The sequence below is a fragment of the Phaseolus vulgaris genome, chromosome 3, assembly GCF_000499845.2.
Source record: "Phaseolus vulgaris cultivar G19833 chromosome 3, P. vulgaris v2.0, whole genome shotgun sequence".
Classification (NCBI taxonomy): domain Eukaryota; kingdom Viridiplantae; phylum Streptophyta; class Magnoliopsida; order Fabales; family Fabaceae; genus Phaseolus; species Phaseolus vulgaris.
The window spans coordinates 14,713,440-14,732,901 of record NC_023757.2 but is presented as its reverse complement, the minus strand read 5'-3'; the positions used below and the strand labels follow the sequence as shown (position 1 = coordinate 14,732,901).

The 19,462-nt window shown below is 37.0% G+C and overlaps 1 protein-coding gene across 1 annotated transcript; it reads left to right on the top strand.

Moving 5' to 3' along the window:
- The first annotated feature begins 1,779 nt into the window (after positions 1-1,779).
- On the top strand, positions 1,780-3,126 carry LOC137839175 (uncharacterized). Its single transcript, XM_068648301.1, has one exon. The coding sequence runs from the start codon at positions 1,780-1,782 to the stop codon at positions 3,124-3,126; it is 1,347 nt and encodes a 448-aa protein (XP_068504402.1).
- The last annotated feature ends 16,336 nt before the right edge of the window (positions 3,127-19,462 follow it).

Here is a 19,462-nt window from a genome sequence, read left to right as displayed (position 1 = left end):
TATTACATTTTCTTTTTACTATTTTTATGAATGTAAAAAAAATTATATTCACCAAAAAAAAAATCATTTTTATTAGACATTGTTTGTTGGAAGAGTTAAAGCTCTTCCAATTTGAAATTAGGAATTAACTTCATCAAATAGGCGCGAATTTACCTCATTGACAATGACAACATTATTACTTGTTTATTACTTTTACTCATCATGTAATGTTCTTGTGCCTACCTAATTCTCTCATTGTCTTGTTGAATTTTCAGTTGAGCATTTTCTTCTGGACTTTAACAATTCTATATAACATTATAACATTTAAGAAAGTTCTTCACATCATTTATCCTCATGAATCAGGTACAAGTCTCAATATAAAGATTAGTTGTGGGATAACTGTCTTTGTGAACCTTTTTAACATTTTCTAAATAACTAAATTATTCTTGTACTATGAAATTTGGTAAAAAAATATTACTTTAAATTTACTCCTAAATCACATTATTCTCACTTGCACAAGTAAATATGAACACAGAATATTGTCCCACAACCTGAACTGTGATTCTGCAATTTCATTAATTCACATAAGTTCTAAATATCCTAAACTCAATTAAATGGACCACCACTTAATTTCTTATATCACCACTTAAAATAAATAACAGAATTGATCTTTTAAAAGGAAAAAAACAAGAACATCAAATGATTCTCCATGATGTTAGTTGTTTTTATTCGTAATTCATAACATGATGTTAATTTAATGTAGTATATCGTGTTTTTTCATGGGAACATATATTAACTGCACATTTCTGACACACTTGTAAGAAGCTAATGGTGGTACTTTCTTCCGGTGAGTAGGATGGAGAATTGAGGTGACACCAACTTCGTGAAAATCATTTGTTGTAGCTTGTCACCAGTTACTAATTTAGAAATTAAAGGAACTGAGAAGAAGTTTTTATTCAACCAGTGTGTGATATTTTGTTTATAATTAATACAGTGAATTGAGTGGTGAGAAGTTAGAAAATTGCAGAAAATGAATATGTTATACATAACTACAAATTATCAGAATTTTCATTTTTAAAAAGAAAAATTGCTTTACTGATTAAAATACCAATTTTAATTTTTGAACATGATATTTAATTATAAATTGATTTTTTTTAGTAAGAATTGTACTGGTAGGCTAAAACCGAGAGGTTAGGCCGAGAACTAACGCCGAAATAACCGAAAGGTTATGTCAATAAATATATAAAATAAAACTAAAACATATATATTATTATTATAACAAGGTCCAAATTAGATAAGAAACCTGCGTTAGGGGGTGCGTAAATAATAAAACGGTATAGAAAGAAAGTCTAAAGGTAAAGTGAAAGCCCATTAAGAAAACTGTATAAATAGGAAGTCAACATAAGAGGTAGGTAAGAGTGATTTCTGTCTCATGAACATAAAACCAATTTTGACTTTGGCATCGGAACGCCTTGCAGGTACACCCATTCATCTGTGTGGAGGAGAAGCCGAGAGAACACCCAGTCGGAGAAGAAGCCGAGAGCATCCAGCCCGAGTTGAAGCCGAGAGCATCCAGCCCAAGTTGAAACCAAGAGAGTCCAGCCCAAGTTGAAACCAAGAGAGTCCAGCCCAAAAAGAAACCGAGAGAACCTGAGGTGTAATGTAGAAAAGCCTAAGACTGGAAGATTTGTAAAAGAAGTTAGTCTTGTTAACCTGTTCGAGTGTTCTTGGTCCTTGTTGTAAGAACATTTTGGCGCCCACCGTGGGGCCGAGAAGTAGTCGAAAAAGGTTGAAGACAAGATGAATCAAAGAGAAGAACAGTGTGGAGAGCAGGCAGATAATCTTAGCATGCCAATGGCAATGTTAGTGCAACTGCAAAAAGAGTTTGAGATGTTAAAAAAAAGTAATGAAGAAGAATTAAGTATGTTGAGAGCCGAAAACGCACATATGAGGAGAAACTTACAAGAAGAAACAGTTTTGAATTCATCCTTTGAAACCGTTCAGCCGAGAGCACAGGTGAATGAAAGGATTCATCACAATGAAAGTTCCCATACAAAAAGAAGATTGCTTGAAAACTCTGGGGTTTTTGCAGGAGCATCTTCTAGAAAGCATATGTTATATGATGTTATAGTTGATACTCCGTTGTCTGACAATTGGAAAAATTTGACCATTGACAAATATGACGGAAGCACAGATCCTGATGAACATATTGCAATATATACTACTCAGATCAGTTTATATACGTGGAATGATGTTGTTATGTGCAGGGTGTTTCCTACGATGCTGAAAGGAGCAGCACTGAGTTGGTTCACGTGTCTCCCACCCTTAAGCGTTGATTGTTTCGATACAACGGTGGAAAAGTTTGGTGCTCAGTTTGTGACTAGTCGCCCTCATCGTTTAACATCGATTGCCTTGGTAAACATAAGACAAGAAAAAGAGGAGTCGTTAAGAATGTTCATGGAACGGTTTGGAAAGGTTGCCTTGGGTATTCAAAATCTCAGCCCAGAAGTTACCATGCATCATATGATAACAACACTAAAACCGGGACCATTTGCCGACAGCCTTTGTAAAAAACCCGCGACTAATTTGGATGAATTAAGGCAGCGAACGTCAAAATTTATGCAGATGGAAGAACTGAGAGAGTTCCGAAACCAAGTGAGGGTTGATGGAGGTGAAAAGAGGGGAATGGAAAGAGAAAGTGGACCTATGGTTAGAAGAGCCAGAGAAGAGTTTAGAAGTCGAAAATTCCAACAATACACACCCTTAAATACAAACAAAGCAAGAGTTTTACAGGAAGCCATGGCAGCAGAAATAATACCACCACCAAGAAAAGCAAGAACACCGGAGAGAGCAGATCACACTAAGCATTGTGAGTATCATAAAAATCATGGTCATCATACAAAAGAATGTATTGGGTTGAAAGATATAATAGAAGAATTGATTCAAGCAGGGCAGTTGAAACGTTTTGTTCGAGGACGAAATACAAGAATGAGGTTAAGTCCGGAGAGAGATGTGAGAGGGGGAGAGATAGGGGAAAGAAGAGTGGAAAGATTTGAGAGAAGAGAAAATAGAAGAGTGGAAAAGAGAGACGATAGAAGGGGTGGAAGACCGGAAGGAAGAGGTGATAGAGTTTACCAAAACACATAGTCAGTAAGGCGAAGTAGGGAGCGAAGTCTGGGAAGGCCGATCAGGGGGTTTATAAACACAATTTCAGGTGGTTTCTCTGGAAAAGAATCCTCGTCGGCAAGAAAACAATATTGGAGAAGTATCAGAACCATCAATCATATTTTTAAAAGAAGAACTTTGCCACCAATGCTTGTCATAGATGAAGATTTTCAGGAAATTTATCTTGATCATGATGACCCTATGGTGATAACGGTAGAAATAGACGAATATGCCGTCATGAAAACCCTGGTTGACCAGGGGAGTTCGGTTGACATTTTTTTTTTGGATACTTTCAAAAGGTTACACTTGAGAGAAGAAGATATTGCACCCTTTCGAGAACAAATAATTGGCTTCTCGGGCGAAAGAGTTAACACCAAAAGATATGTTGATTTAATGACAACATTTGGAAGAGGCAGTAAAACTAAAAAGATTAAAATTAGGTATTTGGTGGTAGATGCTTACACGTCATATAATGTGTTGTTGGGACGGTCTTCTTTGAACAAGTTGGGGGCAATAGTCTCAACACCGCACCTGGCCATGAAATTCCCGACATAGAAGGGGGAGATAGCCACAATTTATGTCAATAAAAAAGATGCTCGGGAATGTTATGCGGCAGGTTTGAAGATGAATTTGAAGACGAATAAAGATACTGAAAAAATGGTGGCAATGGTGGATTTGGACCCCAGATTGAATGATGAGAGGTTGGAACCAAAAGAAGAAACAACAACTGTGGTATTAGGCCAAGACGAGAGACAGTGTACTTATATAGGTGGAAGCATGCCTGAAGAATTGTTGAACAAACTCATTACAGTGTTAAGTAACAACAAAGACTTATTTGCTTGGAAACCGTTTGATATTCCTGGAATTGATCCGGAGGTAATTTGTCACAAGTTGTCTGTTTGCCGAGAAGCAAGGTCGGTATCTCAAAAACGAAGAAAATTGGGAGAAGAAAGACGAAAGGCAGCAATTGAGGAAACCGAAAAGTTAATGCAAGTTGGTTTCATTCGAGAGGCTCAATATACGACATGGTTATTTAATGTGATGCTTGTTAAGAAACCGAATGGAAAATGGAGAATGTGCACTGACTATACAGACTTGAATAAAGCATGCCCAAAAGATACATATCCATTGCCCAACATAGACTGATTGGTTGATGGGGTGTCTAGTCAAGAGATGATGAGTTTTCTTGATGCTTATTCAGGGTATAATCAAATACAAATGTATGAACCAGATATCCCGAAAACAGCTTTCACCACAGATACTGCAAATTATTGTTATAAAGTCATGCCTTTCGGTTTGAAGAATGCAGGAGCAACATATCAGAGGTTGATGGATAAGGTGTTTAAAGAACAAATTGGAAAGAACATGAAAGTCTATGTTGATGACATGATTGTTAAGTCAGGTGAAGTACACAAGCATTTGGAAGACCTCGAAGAAGTGTTTGCACGAATAAGAAAATACAATATTCGTCTTAATCCAGAAAAATGCGTTTTCGGTGTAAGGGGAGGAAAATTTTTGGGTTTCATGCTAACTAACAGAGGTATTGAGGCAAACCCTGATAAATGTGAAGCAATAATGAAGATGAGAAGTCCGATAAACTTGAAGGAAGTACAAAGATTAGTGGGGAAATTGAATTCATTGTCAAGATTTTTACCAATGTTGGCTGAGAGAACCAAACTGATAGTGAACTTGTTGAAAAAATCTGAAACCTTTGAGTGGAGTGAACAATGTGAGCAAGCCTTTTCTCAAATAAAGAGTATAGTAGCCGAACCACCAATCCTAGTTAAACCTGTGCTAACCCAACCCATCATAGTTTACCTAGCAACTTCACATGAAGTCATAGGAGCTTCCTTGATCCAAGAAAACCCAGAGCAAAAATCGATATATTTTGTAAGGAGATCCCTTCAAAATGCCGAAACCAGATATCCCAAGGTTGAAAAAGTTGCCTTAACGTTGGTGTATGCCGCCGCAAGACGTCTTCGACCATATTTTCAGAATCATCAGATAATTGTGAGAACAAATTATCCAATATCTAAAATTTTGAGAAAACCAGAACTTGCAGGTAGAATGGTGACTTGGTCGATGGAGCTTTCAGAATATGGAATCAAATATGAACCGAGAGGACCAATCAAAGCCCAATCCCTTGCGGATTTCATTATTCAAATGTCGACAACAACACAACAGGAGCAGTGGACATTACATGTAGATGGCGCGTCAAGCAAAAAAGGAAGCGAAGCAAGGATAATACTTGAAGGACCAGATAACTTCCAAGTAGAGATGGCGCTATGATTTGAGTTCAGAACATCCAACAATCAAGCAGAATATGAAGCTCTTATTGCAGGATTGTTGTTGGCCAGAGACATGGGAGTCGAAAATGTCATTTGCAAAAGTGACTCTCAGCTTTCGGTGGGACATGTGCAGGGGGAGTATCAGATTTGGGGATCAAGTCAACAACCACTTCAGTTGAACATCCACAAACGAATGGACAAGGCGAAGCTGCAAACAAAGTTATTCTCGGACAATTAAAGAAGAGGTTAGGAAGTGCTAAAGGTTTATGGGCAGAAAAGTTACCAGAGATATTATGGGCGTATAGGTGCACACCACAAACTTTAACTGGTGAAACACCGTTCAACCTCACATATGGAACAGATGCAATGCTACCAGTAGAAGTTAATGAATCAACATTACAAATGCAAATGGAAGATTGGAATATCAACAATGAATGTTTGAGGACTGACCTTGATCTTATTGAAGAACTCAAAGAACGAGCAAAGATAAAGGAAGCAACAGTAAAGAGAAGAGCAATGAAGAGGTTTAATGCAAAAGTAAGATTACGAGATTTTAAAGAAGGGGATTTAGTCTGGAAAATGCGAACTGATGCTCAAAAAGATCCACGACATGGAAAGCTAGCATCCAATTGGGAAGGTCCTTTCAGAGTACTAGAAAATTTGCAAAATGGAATCTACAGATTAGAGACTTTAGAAGAAAAAGTGATACCAAGAACATGGAATGCAAGCCATTTGAAGTTTTATTTTAGTTAAAGTAGAAGATGTAAAAAGAAGACTTTTGTGTAGATACTTATCGTTTAATGAAGAAGAAGCAAAATTAAGTGACAAAATTCATCTCATTCATTTTCATTTTTCGGTCTTGGATGATTTCATCCTAGGTGAAACCCAACCGAAAAAACTCTTTGGTCTTGGAAGATTTCATCATATTTGAAACCCTGCCAAAGAAGACAAATCAAGAAACATTCGGACTTGAATGATTTCACTCTAAGTGGAAACCCTCCCGGCATCAAGCATAGCGGAATGCAAAACCGAGAGGTCTCAAATTTCAGCATGCATAAATACAAAACCGAGAGATCTAACCAAACATTGGCATTTCAATATCAACTCCAAAAGTTCAACTCATAAGAATTGTCAAATTGGTCTTACGAAAAACCAAGAGGTTTAACTAAAAAGTTCATAAAACAAATATTTACGGTTCAATAAAAAACCGAAAGATCCAGGTTGCAAGGTGGTCACAATAAATTTATGCTTTAATATAAAACCGAGAGGTATAGTTGAAGATTTATAAAATCAAGTATTTGCGTTAAAGCCGATAGGTATAATTAAGCCGTTATGATCCAATGATTATTCTTTACAAATAAAAAATTGTAACCGAAAGATAATATTTAAAGCATTCAAATCAAAAAGCCGAAAGGTTAGCACCGAGAATTCTGAAAAGATATATATTTGTAACCGAAAGGATAGCACCGAGAAGTTAGCACCGAGAGTTCTAAAATAATATTTAAATAATAACAAAAAACCAATTTAAAACAAGAGAAAGCAATGAACTTTATAAAATTAAAACGATAAGTTCCAAAAAGGGATTACATTAAGAATGCGAACATCAATACATTAATCAGACATCCTGGCATTCCAAAACAAATTCGCTTCTCGATAAGCAAACCGAGAGCTACAAACAAAAATGAGAGCCCATATCCATTTAGCTCTCGGCATTAACATCTTCAGCATCATCTTCAGGAATCTCGTTAACAGGAATTAATTCACCATTATAAAAATCTTTCTTAACATCAAAGTTGCCTTCATCAATAAGAATCTTATAAAAAATACTTCGCTTGTTGCAGAGCTTTCTCAAAGCCTAATTTATGTTGTTCCAGAATAAAACTTTCGGCCTAAAAAACATCCACCTTCAATTGCTCTATCTCCTCCTCCATAACTTTGATAGTGTTTGTGTTAGATTCCGTCACAGAAGATAACTCCAAAACTTTTTCATCTAGAAGTTGATTTTCGTTACGAAGTCGAACGATCTCTTCACCAGTCTTCATGTTCTCGGTTTTTAAATCGAAAATTTGCTTTCCAAGATTTTCGTTTTCTATCTCTTGTTGGTTTTTCTGCACATTCATATCTTCTAGTTGCAAAGTTAAAGAGGCCATTTTCTTAGTACTCTCGGCAAGTTCACTTTTTAACTTTTCAAACTCAGCAAGAGACACACAACTACCATTCTTTGCTTTCACCATCTTCCCAATCAAAAGAGTTCTACTCGAAAGCTCGATGATAGAATTAGCCAATGAAGCAGCATCCGCGGCTTTCAACATATTATAAGATGATTCAGTGAAAGAAGTTTGGACAAACTTGGCATATTTCGTTGAAACACCAAAAATAGATTCGGGAAGAGGTTCCGATGAACCAGCTTCAGCATGACGATGGCGCCAAGAAGAGGAGTGTGATTTTTTGCTACTTCTAGCACGTTTTTTGGACTTTTTCGAAGGACCAGCAACATGATCATCTTTTGCAGATTCAGTTGCTTCAATGCGAGAAAGAGGTTCCACAGTTTCTACCTCCACCACAGGGTTGATCACATTCTTACACCGAGGAGTAACATCACCTGCTTTGTTAAGGAGTTTTGTGAAATATGAATGACATTTCAGATTTGTAGCCGCCATCAATGCTGAAAACCAATGAAAAATTTAGCAAAGTTAAAAATCTCATGCTATAAAACGAGAAAAAGCGAAACAATTACATACCAATGAGATCTTCTTACGGGCTTTTTGAAATATATAATTGTAGCAAAGCGCGAGTGGGAATCTGGTATGAGAGGTGACCAAAAACCTCAATAACATGACGATCCGCAACATCCATCGAGGGACAGGACCACGAATTGAACTTTAATGGATCTTGCGTCCAATACAAAGGAAATTTTGGAGTATCTCCATTAAAAAAATATTCTCTTCCTTCTGCCTCTATTAGGATCTTGAAAAAACTTCCCTTAAAATCCTTATACGATGACGTAAAAGGTTTAAGAAAACAAATATTAGGCTTACTAATGAGAGACAACCAACTTGGTCGTTTACCAGGCCGAGAGCTATAATAATACAAAAAATATTTGGGGCTGGGAGAAAGTGACAATAATTTACACAAAATGCTAAAAGCTTGCATTGAAGCCCAACCATTAGGATGAAGCTGGGTAGGAGCAATATTAAGAAAATTAAGAATGCCCATTTGAAAATCATTCAAAGGCAATCGAATATGAAGGTCTCTAAAGAAACAAGCGTAAAAATAAAAAAAATTCACTATTATCGCCCTCTCGGCCATAGCAAACATTATCAACATCACCCACACGCCGAAAAGAAATTATATCATTCTCAACATCAGAATAATAAATCTGAGAATTGGAAACAAAATCACGAAGCTCACTAGCAGAGCGATACCGAGAGAAGAATTCTTGGACCTTAGAGTTAACCCAATTGTAACCTGGACGAAGATTCTTCCTTGGTGAAATTATTTCCAATCTTTCAGGAACATCAACAGTAGCGGTATACAAGAAAGAGTAGCAGAAGAAGACTTCGATTCAAGATTTTGTTCTTCTCGTACCACTCGTCTAGTAGATTCACCACCCGCGCTTGAAAAACCACTCAGATCATCAGAAACAGAAGTAGAGCTTGAAATAGACATTTTACCTTTAAAGAACAAATAAAGCTTCAAACGTCGCAGCTCTCAGAAAACAACAAAGCCCGTATAAAACGATAACAACTTGAATGAGATGCCTATTTATAAACTAAACAAACCCTTGATACTGAAAAGTCACAAACCCTTCCAAACCGTTCAAAAAATTAATCATCTAAGGGTTAAACACAACATCTCTACGTCAAATCATTCAGTCTAAGCAAGCAAATCGCGGGAAATGAGGCATTTAATATCAAATCAAATCATATCTCGAAATTATCATATTATATTCAGACATAAATATTTTTTTCTTAAAAATTTAAGTAAAATTCTTTATGCCTCGGGGGTCAATGTACTGGTAGGCTAAAACTGAGAGGTTAGGCCGAGAACTAACGCCGAAATAACCGAAAGGTTATGCCAATAAATATATAAAATAAAACTAAAACATATATATTATTATTATAACAAGGCCCAAATTAGATAAGAAACCTGCGTTAGGGGGTGCGTAAATAATAAAACGGTGTAGAAAGAAAGTCCAAAGGTAAAGTGAAAGCCCATTAAGAAAACTGTATAAATAGGAGGTCAACATAAGAGGTAGGTAAGAGTGATTTATGTCTGATGAACATTAAACCAATTCTGACTTTGGCATCGGAGCGCCTTGCAGGTACACCCACCCATCTGTGTGGAGGAGAAGCCAAGAGAACACCAGGAGAAGCCGAGAGAACACCCAGCCGGAGAAGAAGCCGAGAGCATCCAGCCCGGGTTGAAGCCGAGAGCATCCAACCCAAGTTGAAGTCGAGAGTATCCAGTTCCAGGAATAGACGAGAGAGCCCAGTCCAAGGAGAAACCAAGAGAGTCCAGCCCAAGAAGAAACCGAGAGAACCTGATGTGTAATGTAGAAAAGCCCAAAACTAGAAGATTTGTAAAAGAACAAATCTTGTTAACCTGTTCGAGTGTTCTTGGTCTTGTTGTAAGAACAAGAATAAAATCTAAGAGATTTATGCATAAAATTTTGGATCATAAGTTGAATCCAAACCCTTAAAAAGCAAACTTTTCTGAAAAAATTATGACATTAACTAGAAGTTAGAAAAGTAGGCACTCTTAAATATAATAGTAAGGACAACTATGCATTTCAAATGTAAATAGGGTGAAAAAGTGACTGTTCTTTTATGACCAGGAACTGTTCCTGAGTATGCCATTATTTTAATATTAAAAGTAACAATACTTTAAAAATTATGTGACTTCTATCCTTGAATTGAGAGGTTTTTTTCCTAAGAGTATCTCGTAACTGAATTGTATATTTTATTTTTATCCTTTTCATATTCTTGCGAGTGTTAGAGACTCATGTGTAATTGGTGTTTTTATATTGTTATTTTCTAAAAAATTATAAAAAAATGAATTTCTCTAAATTAAAATTAGTTTATACATAAATTAAAAAATAAAATATAAAACAAGTATATTAGAGCACGTTTATATGTTAACTTATGCCTAATTTAATTTTAATATATGAATCTATTATATTTATTCTTTTTATTGTTTTTTTTTAAACATAGTCATAACAATTTAGCAATGCATAGTATTTGAAGAATAAATGGAAAATAAAATAAAAAATAGAAATAACGGCATTTTTTGTTAGCTAATGTGGAATTCGTTATTTTAAACTGGAAAGCACCCGTCGATTTTGTTGCTATGCGTAGGGACGAGATAAAATTAAGGAAGGAATTGTTACAAGATTTGGTTAGTATTGGTCCCAGATTCAACCTTTGAAGAGTGAAAGTGGAGCACAGAGAGGAGATTTTTGTACCTGGAAACAAACCAACCACAGTTCCCACTTACTTTTCAGCCATGAGAAATAAGTATCCAACTAAACATCCTCAATCAAACAAAAGACAAAAGAATATTGGGAAAGATCGGGATCTCAACAGGCTGGGTGGCAAGTGCGTGTTTGGTTTCTCATTCAACCCTAAGAGATTCACGTCATAACCGTAGAAGCAGATGGTGTTAACTTAGGCTTCATTTTGCAATTTGAACGTGACTTTCAGATTGAAAGGCGAAGCCGCCAATGCTAACATAGCACAGAATTGCTGGGTAAGAAACGAATATCTTCCTAATTACTTGTGACTTATGCATCTCATCTCCTTTTTTGTTCCTTGCCATCATCATGATATCGTTAATAAGACAATAGACGCAGATGTAGACACAGTTACATTACATGGCCTATTACGTGTATCAATGAAGGTTAGTTGCATTGATATACAACATGGAAGGTGCAGGGCATAGCAGGAAACGATTCTGATTGTGGATACAGAATACACAGCCACACAGAAATTCACAGGAATTGTCACGTCAAGAGGTAAACAATTCAACTATCACAAAATTATTAATACAAAATATTTATCATAATTATATGAGTATAATGGTAAAAAAAATAATATATATGGTTAAAAATTTCACAAAAATTAGAGATAATGAAATTTTATATATAAATAAGTACAAATAGTCGGTTGTATAAGATTGAATTATATTTAAAATTCACTTTTTACTATGATATTAGAGTAATTTATAACTTATTTTAACGAAAATTTGTTGAACTTATTAAATCATCTACTTTTAGATCATTCATAAATATATAATGTTAACAAGTCTTAGTATGAGAGAAGTGTGTCGAAAATTTCACATCAACTATAAATAAAGACATCTTATAATAATAATATATATAAGTACAAACTTCATTTATAATATAACTTAGTTTTATAAGATTGAATTAAATATAAATAAAATATACAAATACATATATATCAAATAAAAATAATTATAAAAACATAATACTATATTCATTGTAACTAATATAAATAAACAAAATATCCAAATAGATATATGTAGAACATAATGTAATATTATATATATATATATATAAATACTTGAAAATACAATACTCATATACTAATACATACTTATAGAATTCAAGATCTGTATAAGTATACAAAGTTGAAAATGAAAATTTTCACACATTTATAAGGAAGCTCGTCACTACACTTGTTCTAGAGTTTAATCCAGACATACTTTCATTTGTTAGTGTTAAGAGGGTTATGTTAAAATTATTTGAAATGCACGACTCATTAGTGATTCAAGTTGAGTTAAGTTAAAAAAATAAAAAAATTTAACTATACGTTAGAATGACTCTTACACATTAACTTAAGTTAAATAGGTTTGAGTGGAATTTTCGGTGAGTTAACTTATTTTTATATTTTAAAAATATTACGTAAGTTCTAATAAAATTCCTAATCGTTTGAATAAGGAAGATATTTAATTTATTTTAAGACTTCTATTTATTATTTATTTGTAGTTTGTATTAGTAAATTTTATTTTATTTATCAGCAAAGAATTAATTAAATTAATGGGGACCACTTCAGGGGTGACTCAACTCGTATACAAAACGGAAACAAAAAACAACAACAATTTGCTACCAAAGCATACCTACTGTAGTAGTAAACCACAAACCCCCAGCCCACTAGAGGTCCACACCAGACCTAAACAAAGCATAAAAAAGATACCCAACATCTCCATGTTTGAGGTCCACGCCACACCAATAATGCTTCCTAACATATGTGAAACAACTTATTCCACTTGATTGCCTCTTGCTAGAAGCACCAACCAACAACTATTTCCCAACCCAGCTTTGGCTTCACATCAGGTGCACCAATCGGAGCTCCATACATAGGCCAACAATCCACTGCAATTGATAAGAATCTACCCTGCATCTACTGCACCAAACAGACCAAAAAAGACCCCTTGAATGATACCTTGAAAGCCAAGCTAAAACCTCAAGAGCGTAGATGACTCCTCCTACATTTGATGACCCCTTGCTCTAAACCAGTGAGCTTCACCTACAACCAACCAACAACTCCACCACACAGAAAACCAGCAAACCAGCACTAGCTGTAACGCACCATGACCACAAGAAACTTAAAATATTTTGTGATACTTGTCATGCCAAGCCACCATCTTCTCATTGACATTCCTTTGATTTCATTACACTTCAATATCATATTTCCCTCACCCTCCACAGTATCACCGAACATATTATTACGCTTGCTCAAAACCAGAACCATCCAACATCAACTACCAATCCACCAGAAAAAAAAAACCCTTCCACCCTCTCCAACCATTTAGCTCTTTTTTAAGCACCCACCCATCATAATTGCTATGCAACAATATCCATACCAAGGGGCATCTGCATAAACCAGTAGAATAGGATCTCTACTGGTATAGCCACATCCTCCCTACCGTAGTAGCAAACAGCCCCATCCCACTAGAATCCATGCTAGAACCAAACAGAGCATCAATAAACCAAACCAACAGCTCTATGTTTGAGGCACATAGCTATATGTGGCCTAACAATGCACCCCAGCATAGATAGAAGACTGCATATGATGGACCCTTGCTGGGAGCACCAACCAGCAGCCAACGTGCTGCTTCTGCCACACAAAACCAGAAAACCTACCTCTCATAACAACAACATCATCCAGTAATTAAGCTCTCCTTGAAGTTTAGAACAAAGGCCATTGAATCCCCTTGAAAGATGCATTGGAAGCCAAGCTAAAGAACATCAAGAACACTTATGAGTCCTGCTACTTTTGATGGCCATACCAGTAAGCTTCACATTAGACATTAGATGTTTCCCTGCTACCTCATCCACCCCTACAACAGCCTCAAAGTTATGTCCTCCATAGCAATAAGTTCTTTACACCAGCAACTCCATAACACTTCCTCCTCTCCTGTGAGGATACACCAACTTGAACCCGAACACACTCAACTTTACCCCCAAGCACACCAACCGACCCTTCTATAACTTCCTGTCAGCCATTGCTACTTAAGCATACTCAACTTTACCTCTGCTTGTATGATATCTTTCAGTGCATCCATTCAGCATACTCAACTCACCTCAGAACCTTTGAGTCAATTACTATTTTGTTGGTGAAGCATAAGACCCCACTCAGGAGACAAAAAAAATAACAAAAGCAGAGGAGCCCCTCACCTCTCCCAACATTCCTTGTTGGAACCCCTGGAGAACTCGAAAGAATGCTCACTGCTCATTTGCTAGCATTCTGTGCACCAACAGACCTTTCCAATCTGTAGGTTCTCTTGTATGCACCAATCAACATCCAATTACTTAAAGCTTCTAATACAGATTAATGGGTTAAGAACCCAGTCAACAAGGGAGTAGTTAAAAGGTTGTCCCCAATGCTTTAGCCATTTCCATGACTTGAGTTGAACCATCAGGAAAATCTTTTCCACATCTACTACACCTTGTTTAAACACAATAGAGTTCCTATGCTCCCAAATACACCTCACTATAGTTACCCATACTCCTTTCCACAAGAGATTTTGTTTGCTGTTCACTTGTGGCAAGCAGAAATTCTCAAAGTGCATCAATAAAACATTGTGTTGAACAAACGAAATACCTATCCATTTAAAGCACAACGTCCACACACTCTGGGCAAAAGGACATTCTATGAAAATATGTTGACATATGATTCATCCTTCGTTTGGCATAAAGCACATAAGATTCTGTTTAACATCACCCTTTTCCTCCTCAAACACACTCTAGTTGAGAGTCTGCCTAGGAGGACCCTCCAAGTTGTGGTTATGACATCGGGGAACACTTTGATTTTCCACAGAGACTTAAACACTTCCTGGTGGGGACTTCTGACTTGCTTAGTTAAGAACTTGTATGCTGAATACACAGAGAAGGACCCTGATTCTTCGCACCCCCACCTGAACATCTTTTTGTTCCCTTCACAAGCTTGCCCGGGATATGTGTTGGATAAAATTGGCTTCCAACAAAGTTTCCCACTCAAATTTATCTCTCCTCCATCTTAATTTCCACCGCCATGCTACATCTACCCACTCCCCAACCTCATTCACCTTTAGACCCGGGTTTAAGGATAGTGAGAACAACCTAGGGTAAAGGGTTTTGAAATTACTATTACCAATCCACACATCCTCCCAGAATTTTGCTTTGTCACCACTTCCTAATCTCCATGCTAGTTGATGTTGGAACCAACCTACTCCTTCTCCCTCTGTACATACTTTCTGCAGATCTCTCCACCACCATGATTGGAATTTCATTGGAGTTTGCGAACAGTCCAGATCTATCCCATACTTTGAGTTTGTGTCGGTAAAGAGCATCAAATGCTTTCTCTTTTTGTAATTTCCCTTGTATAAATTTGTAAATAATATAGGAGTAGCTTTAGGAAGATGCCAAAAGAGGAAAACCAAAAGACACCTCTCATGTAAGGCTCTTAGGCGCTATTTTAGAGAAGGAACTAAAAGAGTGATTCTTCCAACTCCCTTGCCTTGTATAAATAGAGGTGCATGGTGCCTTGTATCATAAGTTGAAATTGAATTTTTGAGTAAAGAAACTATACCAAATTGGTGAGAGAGTTGTGTGAGACTTGTTCTCTACTCTTCTTCCTATTCTTATCTTGGGAGGTTCTTGGGACTCTCAAGTGGCGACATCCACTCATCTTAGAGCCTTCCACAATAAAAAGAAAACGGGCAAGCGAATCACCTTGCCTCAAGCCTCTTGTTGGTTTGAATTCATCCGTTGGACTCCCATTAACTAGCACAGAAACTGTAGCCGATTCCATACACCCTTGCATCCACATAACCCACTTGCTGTGAAAACCCATCTTATGGAGCATATCATATAGAAAATCCCACCTAAACGAGTCGTAGGCTTTTTCAAAGTCCACCTTCAAGCATAAACTGCTCCTCCTGCATATTTTAAGATCCTCTATCACTTCATTAGCCATGAGCACACTATCATCCCTCTACCCTTTAGAAATGCATATTGGCTTTCATTAACAACAGATTTTAGCACTTTCTTTATTCTACCAGCCAGCACCTTTGAAATGACTTTGTATATAGCCCCCACTAGAGAGATGGGTCGATACTGCTCCAACATAGAGAGGTCCTTAACTTTTGGTACCAGAGCTATAAAGGATGCATTGCACCCCTTTGGTATAGTACCTGTATCATGAAACAAGGCCATGGCATTGTCAAACTCGTCTTTTATGTACACCCATCTTTTCCTAATAAAGTTGAAATTGAACCCGTCAGGTCCAGGACTCTTTGATCCTTCGCATTGCCACACCGATTCCTTGACTTCCTCCTCTTTAAAAGCATATATAAGGTTCAAGTTATCTTATGGGGTAAGCGCTTTAAACTCTACTGCATCGAGACTTACCCCAAGATCTTTTCTTGTTCAAACACCTTCTTCGCTTCTACTCGCACCGTACACGGTTCCTCACACCACTGACCCTCAACCTCTACACCCTTCATTTCATTTCTAAGTCTTCTCCATCTCAAAGACGAATGGTAGAATTTGGTGCAAGAATCCTCATACTTGAAGAACCAATTTGCTCTTGCTTTTTTGGCAAATAAGAGAATTAATCTTTCTATCTACCTCCCTTATCGGCTCATTAATTCCATTCTTTCCAACCTCACACTTCCCGCCGAGCCTCCATTCGAATCTAGACTATCAAGTGACTCGATTTCATGCATAATGCTCTTCTTGATGGTATACAAATTGCCATACACATCTCTGTTCCAGATTTTTAGATCCCCCTTTAGCAATTTCAACTTATATATCCTTAAGTTTCAAAATTTCATTCCCCTGTACTGAACATGACTGCCACTTTTCCTTCACCATCCCATTAAAACCTCTCTCCATATGTCAAACATCAATGGTTCGAAACTGTTTGGGACCCCAATCCTTATCCATGGTCTTCACCACCAAAGCACAATGATCAGACACTTCCCTCCGCTGGACATACTGTTTGCACATTGACCATATTTTCATCCACTATTCAGAGACAAGGACTTTATCAAGCCTACTCTTAGCCGACCCATTTGCTTTAAACCACGTATATTTTTTTCCTACTATAGGTAGATCCAATAACAGATTGGATTCTATAAACCTATTGAACCCATTAATCTCACTTGTGTGGCAACATGATATATCTCCCCTGCCACTAGAACCTTTCCTTTTCCTTCTACTTCTTATAGTGTTAAAATCCCCACAGAAACACCAAACCAATTCCTGAAACGCCGCTTTAATGTTGGTAAGCTCTTCCCAAAGAAGCTTCTTATCTCTTAAGATGCAAGCATAGTAGATGTTTACAATAACACACCTTCGTGTAGAACTTAGGTGATGGCCAAAAATAACAATAAATCTCTTCCCCATCACATGACTTTCATAACAGAAAGCTTCTTTGTACCACATGGACAACAAGCTTCCTCCTCCATTATCGCCTTCATTATGAATCCATCCAATTCTATTGTCCCCCCCACAATGCAAAACATCTGGCATCTGTGAACACTATTGTTTTCGTTTCTTGTAGACACACAAATTCTTCTCCCTCACTTGCAACTAATTGTCTCAAATATCTGGTCTTATTACCCCCCCCCCAAACCTCTCATATTCAAGTTGACTATCAACATAAATAACCTTTTTTTGTACCCTCCTCAAACCTCTGCATAAACTCCACATCTCTCACTTCCATACACTCAAATTCCTGAACAACCTCTTCTTCGACCCCTCGACAAGCAATTCCCATATGTTTACCCAACTCCCACAATTTTGTTGGTTCCTCCATTATTTCTGGATCCCGAAACCGTGAATTGCAATTATTTATATCCCCATCAGAAATGGTTGTTGTAAGGGTTCCAGCTTTGGAGGAGGAGGAATTCCTTACCTGGGAGGATCTTGCTCTTATTCTCACTAATCTTCGTGGGTGGGTACTTGGTTCTCCCACTTCCCACAACCCTTTCCTCCTACGCCTACAAGGTGGAGACCTACGTTCGCTTCCCCCTACTGTGACCTCATCTCCTAGTCTTCCCAACAATCTTTCCGTGACGTGACTTTGCTCCAACTCCCGCGCCTCCATTGCTTCTAACTGGTTTCCAGAACCAACACTGATTTTTTCCTCCTCACGCCTCGACCCACATTCCACGCGTAGGGGCTCTCCAATTCCCTCTTCTTCTTGGGCTAGCAAATGGTTCTGCCTGTTACCATAGTGGGTTGTTAGTTTTCCTTCTTGGCCCAAAGTTGTTATGGGCTCACACTGGGTATTACTAACCTCTACATCCACCACTAGCTTGGCCAGGTCATCCTGTTGATAGGGGCTATTGCAAAGGGATGCAGACCTGTGGTTAGAGATGTTCAGAAACACTGCTTCTTCTGAGACCTTCTGGACTACCCTTTCCTCATATATGAAACCCTTATCACCTTTCCTCTGATATTCTAAACCCTTTGATTTAGCTTCCTCAAATACCAAACATTTTGTTGTATTCACTTTTTGATCACCTTCACCCACCGCCTCTCCTCCGATCACCTCCCCCCTAGACCACCGAACCTCCCGATCCCATTTCCTGACCTCCTCCTCATAGTTATTCACTGAACAAGCAGTTTCCTCTACATAGGTCTCTGACGAGGAGACATTATACGAGGAACCAAAGCCATCGTAGTTGCACTTGCATAGGCCTCTGCTATCGCATGGTATTTCTTCTTCAATGAGAATACTAAATATTTGATTATTGATCCTCGTACCTTTCACTAGCCTTGCATTCTGATTTTTAAGTAGCCGGACTTGAAGTCTAGCATACTCAAGATTCTTCCATAAAAGTGTGGATTTACCGATGGACACTAACGATGCCTTTTCACCCACCACTTTAGAGAAGCAGTCCTTGTTCCAGAGAGTAGGTTTAACTGACATATTTTTTAACTTAATATTTAGTGAACTAAGTTGAATTAGATTGACTCATTTTATACTCTTATATATCAATATAATATTATCATATTTATATAATAAGGTAAGCTAGAAAAAATTAAAATCACAATCAAACAATTATGCATAATAAACACAACAAATTAAACACCAAACATGAAATGCACATTCATTGCTTCCAAAGACGTAAAAACTCATAAATATTATAAAACTAGATGACTTTAGAAAGAGTGTTCTGAACTAAAGTACGTGAAAATAACATGTAACATATCTTTCAAAATATATCTAACCATCCAATTTTCCCATGATTATAATGTCAACTAGTTACCAACACAAAATTGTCTTATGATGTCAACGGTTACCAAGACATATTAGGATAACTTCCTAAGCACACATTTCACAAATCTTTATCTCTTAACCAAAATAAATGTAATAAAACATTATGATGATAATATTCAACATTTAAAATCTTAACTCACAAAAAAAAAAATTTATTAACAATATAAAAATATTTTACCGTTAATTTGCTCACTTAAATAATATTTTTTGATTTATCTGGATCGCAATTAGCTCAAG

Coding starts and splice junctions, on each gene's coding strand:
- LOC137839175 (XM_068648301.1), top strand. CDS start 1,780: ATGAATCAAAGAGAAGAACAGTGTGGAGAGCAGGCAGATAATCTTAGC.